We start from the raw sequence: 17,397 nt of genomic DNA, 5'->3' as shown, positions 1-17,397 counted from the left end.
TCACTTGAAACATTCTAGAAGAAATTGTGTACGGAGGGGTTCAATGTTTACGTATTTATCAAGTTCGGGGGTCAAATCGGGTTATTTAATAAGTTCAGGGGTTCGATAGGTGAGACGTTAAGTTTGGGGGTTAGATGGGTAAAAGAGTACAAGTTCAGGGGTCAAACTATATATTAAGCCGTTTTATATATAAAACATGACAAGATATATTAATTGTGATGTGTATTAAACATTAATTTGTAATACTTTTCACCATTTTTTAGTCAAAGTCTCCCCCAAAAGTGATTCTTATTCTATCAATTAATCCAAATCTCGGTCACTTATTATTTTTTGGGTTCGATGTTTAACATATATCTATAATTTAATGTTAAGCTGAACATCAAAGAGTCGTTGTAGTATAGTGGTAAGTATTCCCGCCTGTCACGCGGGTGACCCGGGTTCGATCCCCGGCAACGGCGTTTTTTTCAATTTTGATTAAACAGGTATATTAAACATCATTAATCCTCCCACATCTGGGTTTTTTTTTGGGGGGGTTAATAATAAAAAGGAAACTAAATCCGAGTCACATATTTCTCATTGATAATGTATAAAATTTCAAATCATAAAAGGTAACACCCAAATTAAGTAAATGTATTACTGATTTACTAAATTTAAGTCATTTTTAAGTTCTATCTATTTCAAGGTAAAATCCTCTGATATACTAAATTGTTAAAGTAAAATCAAATTTGTATGAAATGATAACTGGAATAGACATTAAAGATTAACGGGTAATTCTAAAATTTCAAAATCAGGAAAATCATTGTCTGCATAGTCAATAATTACATGCTCAAGAAGTATAGCAGAATCAACTCTAGTAAGACTAGGAGATGCACCTCGGCTGTAAATGAACCGAGCCGCTCAATGTTCGGTCGGTAAGAGCTTGGCTCAAGCTCGTTCGGTAGATGAATGAACTTGAATTTCAATTTATGTTTATAAATTTAAACAACCCGAGTTTGAGTTTAATAATTTTTGCCTTGAATATAAAACTTGTGTGTTTGCTTTTATGAGCTTTCAAAGAGATTCATAAATGTATTCAATACATGAGCTCGATTAAAAGCTAGACTCATGTAACGAGTTGAACATGAACATTTAAAAATTCAGCTCAGTTCGATTGATTTACAGCCCTATGTCCATAATACATTATACATGTACTATAGCGTTAGCAATTTCATTTCGAACTCGTTTATAAGACACCAAAATTTGTACGTTTACAGCTAATTTTTGTGAAATAAAATATCGTTCCATCATTTTCCATTTCAACCTTTCGTGTTTTAACATTTTCATTGCTGACTTTTACATTTTTACTTCCATAAACGATTCCAAAACTCTGAAACTTTATATTTATAACTAATTCTCGTAAAGAATATCATTTCGTCATTTTCTCGTTTCAGCATTGTCAAAGGGTTACAATTTATTTATTTCCTTAACATACGAGTACGTACTTGTGTTTATATCTTCCTCAATTTCATATAACTATTCAAATCCATTCTCTGATTAGCATTATCCATTTCAGCGTTTTCATTTCCGTGCAACATAGCTACCGGGAAGCAAGTGCTAATGGTGTTCATTTGCCCATACAGTGTCTTATTGATGCAACATATGCATATCCTTTAAAATTTATTTTCACAACTCCAAATTGAACAGACAGCAACTTGATAGCTAACAAGGTAAACTATATATAAAAAACAGAACAGACAGCAACTTGTTAACAACCAAAATAATCTTGAAAAAGTTCCCACCAAGTTACAAGTAATCACAAGACATTTTAATAGCAACTTATTTATATACACTCAGCTATGCAGCACGTACACAAATACAGAAAAACGACACTTGAACATGACACGACCCGACAAAACAGTGCTATGTTAAATTTTTCCAGACACGTTTCCGAAACAGGAATGGTCAAATGGAGTATCTGTGCTACCATCATAAATGAAAATAAGTTAACAATTTTGCATTCAAATTCTGTTGCTAAATTTGGTACAAATCTAAGATTCAGTAAAACAATAACAGAAACATGACATTGTTTCATCGGAAAATCAGAAAACAAACAGATTCATGATACAACAACAACAAACATCAGTTTTGCCTATAAGCAAGGTATTGAGCCAAAGCAATCAAAGGAGCAGCTTTCACAGGATCAAATCCAACCAACTGTTCTTGAGCTTCCTGATTCAACTTCTCAGCAAAGTCCATAGATTTCTCAATCCCCATTAACTTCGGATACGTAACCTTATTTATATACACTCCTCAGATATGTAGCACGGACACAATTACAGACACGACAAAATAGTGCTTTGTTAAGGTCTCCTATGTTAAAAAGTTCCCACACGTTTCCAAAACAGGAAATGATCGAATGAAGTGTACGTGCTACCATCATAAAAGATGAAAATAAGTTAACAATTTTGCATTCAAATTGTGTTGCTAATTTGGTACAAATCTAAGATTCAGTAAAACTATAGCAGAAACATGACAATGTTTCATATTGAAAAACAAAACAAATTGATGATACAACAACAAACATCAGTTTTGCCGATAAGCAATGTACTTAGCCAAAGCAATCAAAGGAGCAGCTTTCACAGGATCAAAACCAACCAACTGTTCCTGAGCTTCCTGATTCAACTTCTCAGCAAACTCCATAGACTTCTCAATCCCCATCAACTTCGGATACGTAACCTTATCCGCAACCAAATCCTTCCCCGCAGTCTTCCCCAATTCTTGGGAAGATTTAGTCACATCAAGAATATCATCCACAACTTGAAACAACAGACCAATACTCCTAGCATATTTTCTCAATCTCTCAATCTCCTCATCACAACCACCCCCTAAAATCCCCCCCAACACAACAGCACACTCAAGCAACTTAGCAGTCTTATGCACATGAATAAACTCAAGCTTCTCTAAATCCACCTCAGCCAAACCCTCAGAACAAATATCAACAACCTGACCAGCAACTAAACCCTCAGCACCAATTGCCTTAGCTAACTCACAAACTGCCCTCACAACCCTATCAGCAGACACATGCAAAGTTGACACAGCAATATGTTCAAAAGCAAAGGCTAACAAAGCATCACCTGCAAGAACCGCCACATCCTCCCCGAAAACAATGTGATTCGTGGGCTTTCCGCGACGAAGATCATCGTTATCCATGCAAGGAAGATCATCATGAATCAATGACATGGTGTGTATCATCTCAACAGCACAAGCTGCAGGCATAGCCATTGAGTCATTGCCACCCACGAGTTCACATGCAGCTAAACATAAGGCTGGTCTGACTCGTTTGCCACCGGCTAAAAGTGAGTAACGCATTGACTCGTGGATTTTTGCTGGCTCACGGAGTGAGACAGCTGAGTCTAGAGCTTGGTTAATTGAGTAAGCTTTTTGAAGCATGTAATTCTTGAAATCGAATTCTTGAATGGTTTTGTTGTCTTCTTTGTAAGCAATGGCTGAGATTGAATTTCTTGGACTTGAATGTAAAGGTGAAAAGTTTGAGGGTTTGAAGGGAGATGGGTGGGAATAATAGGGTTTGGATCTGGATCTGGAGGCTTGGTTGAAGATTGACGATGAGGTTTGTATCCAAGAACTCAGATTTACAGAGCTCATTTTTTTTTCAGAGAAAAAATTTGAAAAAGTTTTGATCTTTGAACAGAAAAATTGTGAAGAGAGTGTTAAATAGATTGGTAAGGGAATGAGAGAAGCAAAAATGGAAAGTGGCTCAAAGAGAAGATGGACATGGATAGGATTTTGGATTGTCAGTGATATGAACATGGATGCAGAATTTATAAGTTTAATTTTTTTTTTTTATAATATTATTAAATATAATTTGTTGATTATATATTATTTACTTTTTTTAAATATTCTATTCATCTTTTTGAAAAAAAAAGTTTTTTTTTTCAAAAATAAATTTAATGATGAAATTAAAGTATGTTAGAGTGAGTTAAATGTCAAAAAAAAACTAAAAATAAAAAATTAAATATAACTTTTAATTTGTTAAAAGATATAAATAAAATAATTATTATAAAAATTATGTTAGAAAATCTTAAGAGTAGGTTCAAAATCAATCCAGAAGATTTCGTATACCATTTATATATTTAAAAAATTTCTTAAGGTAAGATTTTTCCTCATTTCAAAATATACTTTTTTATTTTTGATAATTTAGAGAAGGGGAGCGCTTGTGAGAGGAATCGAACCCACGATCTAGCAGTTTGCTGCTTAGTGCTTATACCATTTGAGTTATAGTTCATTGGTCATTTCAAAATATACTTCATGTAAATTTTAAAAATGAAAAAAAAAAACTTGAATTGTCAAGGTATTTGAGTCTAGAATTCAAACAATAGTTGAATTTTTTTGAACAATTTTAAAACGGATACAAACAAAATTAAATTTTCACTCAAAAAACACACCAAAAAAATAAGACTTTGATCAGAACAATTTATTCAAAATAAAATCATAAAATATTAATAAATCAGTGAAAAAACTGCAATTTCCTGCTATTTAAATCTTGTTTGAGAGGAGGAGATAAAAAATTAAAATTCGCCACACTCAAAATGATTCATGTCTTATGCTGTGGCTGTGCTTGGAGCATTATAATTGCATATACAGGTTTTTATTATTATTCTGTGTATGTCGTGCTATGAATTAAGATTATGGAATTTAATTGTTGTCATAATTTCATTGGTTTCAAATAAATTTAATTTTGAATTTTGACACGTCAGGCGGAGATCTTTAGATTTAGAATTTCTAGCCGTTTCGTCACCTTCCTCGTTTTTCATAGGTCTTGCTGCCAGGACTAAAAACAAGGTTGTCGCCTTACATCAACCAAAATATTTAAATCAACATAATCTAACCATATTATCAAGAAATTTTTAGGTACACCGAATTTACCCGCATTATCTGTAGATTAAGTCATTTATAATATAATATTTTATTAAAATAATAGTAATATTATAATAATTGTACAATAAATATATTCAAATTTTAATAGTGATATTATGATATTGTCATCATTTTAATGAGGTTTAATAAAAAAAATCATTTTAAAAAGGTGTTATATTATGAGTGGCTTAGTCGACGGATGTTATGGTAGACTCAGTCTATCTAAAAATTTCTCCATATTATTACTACCTTATAATCTAATCATATTATTACCTTATAATCTAATCATAGTATGTTTCAGTCTAAAGAATACAATATTCAAAACAATTCTAGCAAAAATGCCTGGACTGATGTGATAGTTTCTATATTATATACTAATAATTCGATGATAAAATTTATGATGTATTTAATATAATACTAAAAAAATAAGCATAATAATTAAACAGAAATTGAAGGATCAAAAATTTAAATAACTCCAACAAAGTTATGTCAGATAACGTTTTTAAAAATCTATAAGATTGCGATCAAATTATTTATACTTTTAGCATTGGCGTATTGTCCTATGTCAAATGATCGAAATTTTCCCAAATTTTACTATCGTAACTGCTACGATTTTGAGTCAATAAAAATCTTCATGCTTATTTCAAAAAAATAAAAAAAACACATGGTATATAATATGGTTGATTTCATATAAAATCATCATCTTTATACATTTTTTTTTATTTCAATCACGTTCTTTAAAAATATCAAATAAAATCACCACCTTTTATTTTTTTTATAAATTTATCACCGATGAAAAAATCCGGTGCCTTTTTCCTCCCAAACACATGTCCTAATATGACTAATACCCTAATTAACACAAAAAATACCTTCTAATTAAACACAAAAATACCTTCATTTTATTCTTTTCTTCTTGATTCCGGTTGTCGAGTGAACAATGAACACCAAATTTTCAAATTCGTGATAGATTTGCAAAAAAGTGAAAGATAATTTTATTTGACACTTTTTAAATAACGTGATTAAGATGAAAAAATGTATACATGTGATGATTTTATATGGAATTAACTCTATATAATATATATCTTACTTTGTAATGACATCATAATATACAGTAATTGTTTGTTATGATCTCTACCCAATGCTAAAAAAAAATTACAATCATTTCCTCTTTTTTAGTTAATTTGGATGGACTATTTCCGTAGGAACATAAATTGTGATCTCTCCAAAATAAAAAAAAATTACTCTATTCCTATCAATTTTTACTCTAGAACCATTTAATTTAAATGAATTTATCTAATAAATTAAAACGGATATTTACCAAAAGTATTGTACTTTAGTCATTCAATTTTTTTTAAAAGAACGGAAAAAAAATTCGTTTTTCAACCGTTAATGGATTTTTTTTATTTTTCTTTCATTCCTGGACAAATTTCAAAAGCTGCCAAGAACAAGTGGTGTTGATATTAATATGCTTGCCGTGACTCAAAAACTACATCCACACCAAACTCAAAAGACCAATTACACAAGGTTGCTTCATGCCTATTCACAAAACTGCCTTATTCAATTCAATGCAGTTCCAACATTTGTTATTCCCTACACGATTTCCATGCCAATGAGCACTAACTTTGTTCACCATGGGTCCATCTCTGCGGTTTCAGACTTGATTTTTCTTGAATAATTATACAACGCAACGGTCGCGCCACGTCATTCATGCAACAAACCAATGAGGCGTTAGCCATGTGCAAATGTTTAGTGATAAAAAAATAATAAATAAAGATTTCTACGGGTGGAAAGAACAGCCTGACATGCTAGTTCTTGAATGCGATACATTTATATGCTAACTTCTAAACGAACTTTAGGTGAAATTTTTGTTTTTTTTTTCCAAGAGGCTTGAAAGAAACTGTTAAAATTCAATCCTCTCTACTATATATAGCAGGAATTTACTTTTGTAGAGGTAGAAAAAACTGAAGATAAAGAAACCAGCCATCTGCAATCAACAGTACAAGATGCTTAGCTTTTCTTGCATATTCATCAATAACGGCAGCAGTGCAATTTGAATGATGTCTTGTACAGACCCTGAAAGGAAGTATATAACTAATCAGAGACGACGGAAAGAGTGGCTGTAAAATTGTAAAAGGGTGCAATGAGAATAACAATACCTTCTTGTCAGTTGAGAGGGTTTTCAACACATAAGGACTCATCATATAGAATTGAACCTCTATGGGGTGGCACTTCATGATATCAAGAACAGCTATGGGGTACTTCATTCTTTCTAGAATGGGACTACGGCGAAAACAGAGCCGGCGGTGGCACTTGGCGATATCAAGAACCTCTAGGGCAAGCTGCCCAAATGTCCACCGGACGACGGCAAACAAAAAAGTTGTGACCAGGAGCAGCTACTTTCTGAGCTGAAGGAGTTCTTGAAACAGGCCACGGAAAAGACCGAGAAAGAGGAAATAGGGCAGATGCAGAGTATTTATGAAAATTCTGTCACGATGAGTCGCTGGGGGATAATGACGGAGGATAATGATCTCCTCCGTCGGCTCCTTGGTGACGCAGATTTGTAAGTTCATAAAAGCTCTATATCAACTTTTTAATCCTTTTTCTGCTTATTAGGCTTTCTTGTTAGTTTGGGTTTCACAATAGAGTTGGGTTTTCTTGTTACTTTCATTCTTTTTCGTTGATATTGCTCCGGTGAGCTTAATCACAGAATTCAATTCTCTTGATCACTTAGGTTTCCATTTCACTGTGTACATTGCCATTACCATCTCATTCATATATAATCAATACTTTTTTTTCATTTCTTCTCTTTTTTATATATTACAATTGTACCCAAAATCAAACTGAACCAAACTTCTTAGTTTGGTTATGTTATTCAGTTTTAGCACATGCCTACATATAACCACACAATTTCATGTGTCAACAAGAAAATTCAATGAGAAATTAGCATATAGAGTAAGGCCTTTGGTAAAGGATGTTTAATAATCCTTCCACATGAAACTGAATAATTCTAGGCAAGAAGGTTAAGAAAAGTAAAAGCAAATGCAAAATTAAATCATTAACCGGATTCAGTCCTTCAGATCCATTGCCTAGTCGTGCCAAAAGACCTAATTGACTTGTGAACCCGCAATCCTACGTGCTCCCGCAAGCATTACATTACTACAGCTGGAATGAAGATCCTGATATGCTCTTCAGTACAATAAATTTAACTTCTAAACAATCTTGAGGTGAAAATTTAGTAGACAGGTCACAGGACCTCAATTTTTTTCCGAGAGGCTTGAAAGAAGCTGTTAAAATTCAATCCTCTCTACTATAACTAGCAGTAATTTACTTGTTGTAGAGGTAGACAAAACTGAAGATAAAGAAGCCAGCCATCTGCAAACAGCAGTACAAGATGCTTAGCTCTTTTTGCACATTTGTCAACTCTAACAGCAATAAATTTTTTTATGAAAGACTGAGAAAGTACCGTTGCAAAAGATGCTCCATAGTATGGATAGGCAGTTATAATGAATCTCTCATATTCATTGTGTTTGAAAGGCCGAACAGGAATCTGTCATTCATAATTGGATTAGTATCGGTTCAAACAATGCTTATGGTGGCTGCATAATCTGGCTTCTTTTTTTCTCAGCAGTAACAAGCCATATAAAATTACCGATCCAAAAGAATTGAAAATGCAATTTGCAAAGTCAACAAGACACTGCAGGTTTTGTGAGCCGGATATTAAAAAAAAAACTGCTTACCTGTTTGGAAAGTGACAAGGTAGTGTATCCAAGCTTCTGATATTCAACCTTAAATTGGAAAACTCCATAAACATCAGGCACCTTGAATGATGTCTTGTACAGACCCTGGAAGGAAGTACATAACTAATCAGAGACGATGGAAAAGAGTGGCTGCAAAATTGTAAAAGGGTGCAATGAGAATTAACAATACCTTCTGGTCAGTTGAGAGGGTTTTCAACACATAAGGACTCATCATATAGAATTGAACCTGAACATCATTGGCCACATAGGGTTCCCAGCTCTTTCCTGACCATTCATATAGCTCAACATAGAAGTCCTGCGATCAAATAAAATTTAATGGAGAGAAAGCATTGTTTTAAAATTTAATTTCTTCCGAGGATATAAAATCAAAACAAAAGTTGCAGGATAGAAAATGTTGAGGCATTACCAAATCATCTTTGATTCGGTATATTGCAGGTTCGCCAGTTTCCCCAACTTTGTTGTGTCTAAGATTGACAGCCTTAAAACCAAAAAAAAAAAAAAAATAAGACTCAATATCATGCAACAGATGTGAAATATAAAAAAAAAACAAATTAAGTTAGGAACCAAAGCCAAAGGTAGCCATAAAAATCTTAATTTAAAGCTCCTACAGACAGATTTTAACTGTTGATTTGGCATCAGTAATCTGCAAATCTACAGTATACACAAACATTGGATGGCTAATAAATGTCTCACCTTTAGATGACCCCTTTCATGAAAGATCCATTCACTAAGTGCAGTCACAAACTGTTCATTGCCAGATTTCTCAAATCTGTAATGAAAACATTCAAAAGCACATGGTGAAAGGCAGAAAAAAGGAGACAAATGTGCATATGATTGACAGATAATGAACATGTTGGGGTGGTGAGTTTACGCTCGGAATAAAAAAAATGGTGCATGCCACTTTAAAAATTTCTCAACCCTAATACAATTATACACAAAAATATGCATTAGGAATTATCAATAAGAGCCTGGAGAACTAATTTTGAAGTAGAAAAGTAGCATATACAGCCCCACCTGTAACGAGAATTTTACCAAAAGGGTAAATATATGATAAAATGAAATTAATGTCTCATACGAGTACGAATTCAATATCATTGATATGCAGCACAGCAACTTCAAAACAATATGTAAGTTTTGCTTCTGTAAATGTGCAACTTACATCTCTTAGATAGACCTACACATATCACACAAAACCTATGTTGTCTTGTGTGCCTCACACCTTTAAAACCACATATGAGACACGGAAAGCTAGACTACATGCAGTAAGGTCATTTTTCAGGGTTTTTTCCATATTTTTAGTTGACAAAAAAAGGAGAAAGAGAAGTAGAGAACACAAAGTTGGTTGACCAAGTTGAGGTATGCATCAGGTGCTAGGCTAAGCCGCTAAGCCTATGAATGCAATTTAGATTAAGGTCACTACTCTATCTAGTATCTAGGATTCAAACATTTTTGCTCAAAGAAAATGTTAAATGACAAGTAGTATCATCCTATTAAAACTCGACGCGAATTACATTAATGCATAACTGTTTTTAGGTACCTCAGAAACCAATATTACAGCTACAAAAAACTGAAAAACAGAAATAAAAGCTTGACATACTTTATGTGGTTCCTAGCACTCTGCACACCTGATTTGAACAACCTGAATCAAATAAAAGAAGATATCTTTACTGATGAACAGATATTTTCTAAGAAAATAAAGCTGGAGACAATCACAAACCTACATACCGGTTACTAAGCATATCTAAAGATCCAGTGATCATAATGCGAGCATTGTTTCTGGCCTGCATTAAAAGAATAGTCAGGTAAAGAGATTATATATTCTTAAATTTCCTTAACTTAACCAAGATACAAGGTTTTGTAACAGGGACTAGGGCATACTTTAGTCGTATAGCCAAATTAACCTATAGTACAGAGAGACCGACAACAGAGAAGTGTTAATTACCTGACAGTCCTGACGCACTAGAACGTCTAATAGAACCAAAAGGTAAATATCAAATATAGTTTAGCAGTTTTTTTCCTTTAATGAACATATTATATAAGCAGCTCCACCCTGAGCTATATAGACATGATTTTTGAAAGGCCAACAAAATGGCTAGTAGAGACAAAATGCAACGCCTCATTATTTAACTCCAAAATATGGACAAATGCAAGGGTAAACACATGCATATATCTTAGTACACTCGGCTGATAATGAGATCCAACATACCTGCATTACTGAAACTAAGGAAATGGACTTCCCAGTAAGTGACGGAGGACTTGATAACTTTGAACTAGGGTTAGCTGAATAAGCTGAAGGAGAAGCTGAAAGCACTTGAAAAGCCTATTAAAACCACAACAACAAAAATTCACTAATCATTCAATTAGCTATAACAACAAGTACAACCACATAAAATAAATCCACATTTTGTCTTCATATTACCAGGTTATTAGCTGCATTAGCAGAGTGCGCAATACCTTTAAAAAGCACAGGAGCCTGTTTTAAACACATAACCAAAGCAATCATTACCGACCTATAACATTAAATATCCGAAACAAATTACAGCCTATGCAATTAAGTACTCAACGAACCTCGATTTTAGACTTCCCTAGTATAACATCAGATTCAATAAAATCACTAGCAGCAATCAATGTATGATCGCCGCTAATCTCCGAAACAGCATAGCTTTGATGATCAACAACCACAGCTGTCGAATCATCATCAAAATCAACGCCACATTCCGTGGCAATACTTCTAATCAAATCAGAAGCTGACGAATCAGCAGCAATTATCAAGTCATGTCCCGCGTCAACAAAGTCAATAACCGCCGCTAAATCTAATGCACCTCCAAACCCTAAACATTACCAAATAAAATCATATTAATAACAGTAATAACGGTAGTTTGAGAAAAACAAAATGAACGGACGTACTCTCGGTCGAAGGTGAAAAGACGATCATGCCATCGTACAAGTACTGGCCGTAGCGTTGAACAGCTAGCTTCGGATCGTCGGCGAGCTTGAAATCGAGGTCGAAGCCGCGAGATTTCAATGAGTTGAAATAAATGGAGTGTGACGATTTGAGAGAAAAATCGTCGAGTAATACTAAAACTCGGCGATCTGACGGAGATTCCGGCGAGAATGACAGGGACAGAAATGGAAATACAAGTGAGGTTAGAATTATCAAAATGAATGAGATCGAGAGCTTATTGATCTCCATTTTCACTAAGATCTCTGTGTTACGTTCTCTCTCTCAGTATCGAACAAACCCAAGGGTTTTTGTTGGTCTTCAGATTGCGTTTGCGTTTCTTTTCAGTCCGTTTTTTTACCGAAACGTTTTATGTTAAATATAAAAAATATTTAATATAAAGATTTATTATTAATGGACCTATTCTGAGTTTGTAATTTATATTAGGGATAATTATTATTTACTCCCTAACATTAGGTCATAATTACTAGTTACCTCATAATTTTTGAAAAGTTAATTGTTTACCCTCGATGTTTGATTAAATTAACTACTACCCTCTTCTGTCAATTAAAGAGTCTTTTATCAAAATTAAAAATATTTAATTTGGTCCATAAATAGTAACTCTGAAATTCGTAATCTTTCTTCAGTGTAGGATATCTGTGATGATATTTGGCGTTTAAAACAAGCCTTCACTTTTACGCTGTTTCGCCATATTCCGAGATCAGAAAATACATGCTCTCATAACTGGGCTCAAAGTATCAAGCATTCTATGATAGGACGTTGATTTTTGTTGGTGTTCTTTTGGGTTTTCTCCTTACTTTGTATTTTGTTTTTATCTATCTCTATTAAAAAAAGGAAAAAGGGTCATTGATGCCCTTAAGGTTTATTTGTAGGATCAAGTGAGCCCCCTAACGTCCGGAAAGGTTCAAATATGCCCTTAACGTCTTAAGAAGTGAACAACCGTATCCAGTTTTTAACTCATAAATGAGACGTTAGGAGCATGATTATCAAAATTAAAGGGTCTGGTTGTTCACTGTTTAAGACGTTAGAAGCATATTTGAACCTTTCCGGACGTTAAGGCCTCACTTGATTCTATAGACAAAGCTTAGGAGTATAAATGACCCTTTTTCCTTAAAAAAATATATATTTTAGAAACAAATCACGCTTATATGAGGAAGAAGAAGGAACAAAAGTTAACTATAGGGTAAAAATACTTTTTATGGTTTTAATTTGATTTTAAGATATGATAAATTTAATTTCTACTTCGGTGAAGAAGACAATAATGATGTTAAATTATTGTAATGTTACAATATTGATCTTATATTGATATAGTGTTGACATGGTGTTGATTTTGGTATTGGTGAAAAATATAAATAATAATTTTGAATTATTATAATATTACAAATTTGAATTTATGTTGATATTATGTTGATTTTGTGTTGGTACTTTAGATGAAAAATGATGCATTAATCTTTGGTAAATTTAATGTTGATTTAATGTTGATTTTATATTGATATATATATCTATATAGATAGTATAAAACTGAACCCAAAACACTGTACATTGAACAGTGTTTTGGGTTCAATTTTACTGAAAAATCCTTACTTCTATAAATAATTTCAAGTGAACGCATATATGACAACAGCTTTATTTTGTCCATTTTTGTAAAATCAAATTGCTTTTGAAAAGAAAGACCAACATCTTATATTTAATTACAAAGCAACCAAAGCAATTAAATTCTTTTATTTGTTTTGTCCTTTTGACAGCTCAAATAGATAGATGTCACCTGCATTCAAGAAACGTGATACTCAAGTTTGTGAACTTGGCCTGCAAGTAGAAGATATAATCAAAATTACTATACTTGCTTTCCAAGTTTAGTAATTTTTTTGTTTATATAAAGAAAATGAGTTGGAAATAAAGAAACATAGAGAAAACTTCTTTTAGTCTGTATTCTGCAGCAACCACAAATGACAGAGCAAATAAGAAGCAACGGATGCGTCTATTCTGCTTTATTTTCTCTCCCTTGCAGATCAGGTTTTTTATGAGTCGACCTATGTTTTATTGATTCTAAATATGTACGGATTTTGTGTGTTCAAAGCTGGATGTCTCTTTATTTTCGTTTCTGTTTTACAAAATAATTATATTCATATCGATGGTTATTAGAAGTAAACTGCAGTATTCTTGTGATTTATGTGTATCAGTTCATATTATAAGTTATTTTATGCATGTATACAATTGATATTATAAGTTATTTTATGCACGTATAATGTTTTCTTATGGAAACAACTGAATAATATCCGATGTGAAAAAAAACATAAATTTGGCAAATAGCAACACTATTTGAAACTGTATAGCAAAATAAATATTTGCAAATTTTTTAGAAAAAAATTAAATTATTTAGTAAATTAAATTCATTTCAGTGATTTTAAATTCTAATTATTTAAATATAAAAAAAAATAGTTTCAGGAGAGGGATATGTTAATTTTGTTTTGAAATATCAACATTTTTTTTTGGATAAATGATCATTATATTAGCATAACCACAAAGGCGTGGAAGACAAACGTCTTTACGAAAAAGACAATCTAGACATAATTACAGAAAAAAGATAAATCATTTTCAAAAACATCAACATTTTAAAATGGTTTTCTATGATATCATTTTAATTTATTTGATGTAGTAATTTTCTTTTATTGATTAATCTAAAAATAATAGTTTCAGAAGGGATATGTTAGTTTGTTTTGAAATATTTACATTTTAAAATGATTTTCTATGATATGATCTTAATTTATTTTATTTAGTAGTTTTTATTTTTTTATTGGTTAAATCTTAGTAAGAATAATCGAGGGTCTCTTTTTTAAAACTCCTATCCTTGCTAATAATTTCGACAAAACCAACTATACTATTTGATCTCTTTTAGTAATTTTTTTTTTATTTCTGATTAAAAAGACCAATTTTTTCAATCTATTTTTAGATAAAAAAAAACAGTGCTAATTTATGCTGTTTTTATTTATTCTTCACACTGACGTTTACTAAATATTAAAAACCTTCCTTTATGTTTTATTTACACAGAAACCTTTATGAATAATACATTTTTAGACCTCTTTTAGTAAACGCTGTAAATACATTAATAAAAGATTTGCATATGAATTTTAAAGTTATCTTATGAACTTAGCCTCCAAGTCAAAGATAAATATGCCTACACTTACTTGCAAAGTTTAGCAGATAACAATATACGTATGCTTGCTGGCCAAGTTAAAAGCGTAATCTATTAATATACAAATCAGTTGTATGGCATAGAATAGGTTTATTTTTTACCATGTGACTTCTATTGAGTAGCATTTTTTTTTAGCCATGAAACAAATCAATTTTATCAGAGCTGAGGAAGAAGTTAAGTTGTGATATTATAAATTCCCAATCAGTCCGAACAAAGGGTATGCATATTTTGTTCAATTATGGTTACCGACGCCTACTTAAAACAGTGATTTCTTAATGGTCTCCATGTTCCAAAATTCCAGTTGAACAACAGAGAATGCTGCTGGTCTACCGGTTGGCCAAGATTTACATGGTCTCCAAACTTATAGACCTCGCTCACTTTCCATTTTCAGTCATGTTTGAATGCACGTTGACACAGAATTCAAGAAGATGTCTAGACGTTGAATGATCTGTTAGATTGGGTGTGGATGGGACATTTCGGCTATTAGAGAGGCAAATATCCTACCAGTTGAATATGCGGCTGGAGTTGAATATGCGGCTGGTGGTTGACGGCAGCAAAGGCTTTGGTTTACTTTTTATGTTTAGGGCAAATGTAAATTAAGCTATAATATATATAAGTATATAACTTTGTTTGGACAATTGAAATTCTATTTAATAGGAATCAACAACTCTGATTAATAATTTAATGTATGAGTGTGATTGTTTAGATCAATTATTCAACTGCTCATAATAGTTAGTTTGTTGGTTTAATATTACAATCCTTTTTGATATTAATTAGTTTTAATAACTGTTCTTTTTTATTTTAACTTAGTTTCTTTCATTTGAAATTAATTAGTACTTTTTTTTCAAGATAGAAAAATTAATACCAATGAGCTATAGCTCAAATGGTATAAGCACTAAGCAGCAAATTGCTAGATTGTGGGTTCGATTCCTCCCACAAGCGCTCCCCTCCCTAAATTATCAAAAAAAAAAGATAGAAAAATTAGTTAGTACTTAGATTATAGTTTTAAAATAGCATCATTTTTTGGCATATTTTCTACTACCCAAAGCTAAAAGAAATAAAGCTTCATGTCAATTTTAATATTAAATAAAATATATCAAAGATACATTTATATTTACAATAGCTTATCAGGTTTGGTTTTATGATAATTAGATGCCCATTATAATATATTAAATTGTATATAGATGCCAATACTTAATTCAATAAATAAAATATTTAGATTTATCATTTACCTATTAACCATATATTGATCTTCATTAATTAAAAATATTATGAAATTTAATTATGCATTTCAAATATTATTAATTAAATTTATCTGGTTCCGAAGCGAAGCAAGGATTTTTTTACTAGTATATATATAAAATTAAATATATGACAAATAATAATTTTTGATTAATTATTAGCAAAAATAAAAGTAAATAAATATTAAAAATAAAAATTAGTGTTAAAAAATATTTACAAAATTAATACTATCCAGTTGATATTTTGTTGATATTGTGTTGATATTAAAACTGACAAAAAATGTCAACAATAAATAATGTACACATATTGTACACATGTTGATTTTATATTGATTTTGAGTTGATATTTGATTAATTTTAATGTTAAATAGTATACACATATTGATTTTATGTTGATTTTGTGTTGATCTTCAATTAATTTTAGCGATATGCACATGTTAATTTTAGGTTGACATCGAGTTGATTTTGCATTGATTTTGATAAATATAGCTTAAATAATTGTACATCATTGATTTTATAATAAAGTTTGTACGTAGAACATAATATAAGGAGCAAAAAAACCAACCAAATTCCAAAAATACCAAAATGAATTTAGTACCCGCAAATTGCAATTAGCTAGAAGAAATGTGAACATTCATGAGAATATTTTCGGCATATTTTTAAATTAAAGATTGAAATTACATTATCTAATTTCTTCAAAATCCAAAATGTCAACTAGCACAAAACCTATAACTGTTATATGTCCATGATAATATTTACAACAGAAAAATGTTATTGGCATTCCAATGAGATTTGCTATACTACAAAATACTCTTCAACTCTAAAATAAAGGATGCCATCTAGGATCCATCATACCCAAAACAGTTTAATGTCAAATTTTTACCATGGAGATAATTCTCAAAACCAAAACCATACAAGGTTCCCGTAAGAGAATCAAATCCAAGCATTGAAAATGGAATTGGTCACGTTGGCCTCTGAAATCTGCAAAATTCTCAAAGAAAAGGAGAGAAATATAAGCATATCAGTACATTCTAATAAATTAACACTCTAGAAAACGGAAGTTATAAAAAAATGGCTGAATACCAATAGCATATGTTTATGTAGCGAATGTCAGAACGTTTATCGAGAAAAAAACACAAAAAGATCAATCATTCAAACAAATATGTGCACTACACATTCCATCTTGCTGTTTTTCAAATAAACATCTATTTCGCAAACTTACATGAGGCATTTATTTCACAGACAATATTATCTTATTTGTCAATGTTAAAATAAAAAAAATCAGTTGATATCAACATAAAGTCAACATAAAACCAACAACACTGTAAC

At 31.6% G+C, this 17,397-nt stretch overlaps 2 protein-coding genes, 1 long non-coding RNA gene and 1 other non-coding gene across 4 annotated transcripts; 2 read left to right on the top strand and 2 right to left on the bottom strand.

Annotated features, from left to right (window-relative positions):
- Nucleotides 1-386: 386 nt before the first annotated feature.
- On the top strand, nucleotides 387-458 carry TRNAD-GUC (transfer RNA aspartic acid (anticodon GUC)). Its single transcript has one exon. It is a non-coding gene; the product is annotated as a tRNA-Asp (tRNA).
- Nucleotides 459-2,431: 1,973 nt separating this feature from the next.
- Nucleotides 2,432-3,801, bottom strand: LOC126655036 (geranylgeranyl pyrophosphate synthase, chloroplastic). Its single transcript, XM_050349036.2, has one exon. It carries the CDS (start codon nucleotides 3,640-3,642, stop codon nucleotides 2,563-2,565), a length of 1,080 nt encoding a protein of 359 aa, XP_050204993.1. The 5' UTR covers nucleotides 3,643-3,801; the 3' UTR covers nucleotides 2,432-2,562.
- A 4,041-nt stretch (nucleotides 3,802-7,842) lies between these two features.
- Nucleotides 7,843-11,940, bottom strand: LOC126655035 (dolichyl-diphosphooligosaccharide--protein glycosyltransferase 48 kDa subunit-like). Its single transcript, XM_050349035.2, has 12 exons — nucleotides 11,580-11,940; nucleotides 11,241-11,503; nucleotides 11,092-11,145; nucleotides 10,879-10,992; nucleotides 10,398-10,453; nucleotides 10,270-10,311; nucleotides 9,366-9,441; nucleotides 9,079-9,150; nucleotides 8,842-8,967; nucleotides 8,652-8,756; nucleotides 8,378-8,461; nucleotides 7,843-8,286 (listed from the first exon to the last, which is right to left on the bottom strand). Exons 1-12 carry the CDS (start codon nucleotides 11,863-11,865, stop codon nucleotides 8,239-8,241), a joined length of 1,326 nt encoding a protein of 441 aa, XP_050204992.1. The 5' UTR covers nucleotides 11,866-11,940; the 3' UTR covers nucleotides 7,843-8,238.
- A 1,458-nt stretch (nucleotides 11,941-13,398) lies between these two features.
- Nucleotides 13,399-15,512, top strand: LOC126654680 (uncharacterized). Its single transcript, XR_007632671.1, has 2 exons — nucleotides 13,399-15,044; nucleotides 15,129-15,512. It is a non-coding gene; the product is annotated as an uncharacterized LOC126654680 (long non-coding RNA).
- The last annotated feature ends 1,885 nt before the right edge of the window (nucleotides 15,513-17,397 follow it).

Source organism: Mercurialis annua, linkage group LG7, assembly GCF_937616625.2.
Source record: "Mercurialis annua linkage group LG7, ddMerAnnu1.2, whole genome shotgun sequence".
In the NCBI taxonomy this organism is placed as follows: Eukaryota; Viridiplantae; Streptophyta; class Magnoliopsida; order Malpighiales; family Euphorbiaceae; genus Mercurialis; species Mercurialis annua.
The sequence above is the reverse complement of the archived record's forward strand: the minus strand, read 5'-3'. Positions and strand labels throughout refer to the sequence as shown.

Coding starts and splice junctions, on each gene's coding strand:
- LOC126655036 (XM_050349036.2), bottom strand. CDS start 3,642: ATGAGCTCTGTAAATCTGAGTTCTTGGATACAAACCTCATCGTCAATC.
- LOC126655035 (XM_050349035.2), bottom strand. CDS start 11,865: ATGGAGATCAATAAGCTCTCGATCTCATTCATTTTGATAATTCTAACC. Junction 10,993..11,091: donor CTAATGCAGCTAATAACCTG/GTAATATGAAGA, acceptor TGGTTTTAATAG/GCTTTTCAAGTGCTTTCAGC. Junction 10,312..10,397: donor TTAGATATGCTTAGTAACCG/GTATGTAGGTTT, acceptor TATTTGATTCAG/GTTGTTCAAATCAGGTGTGC.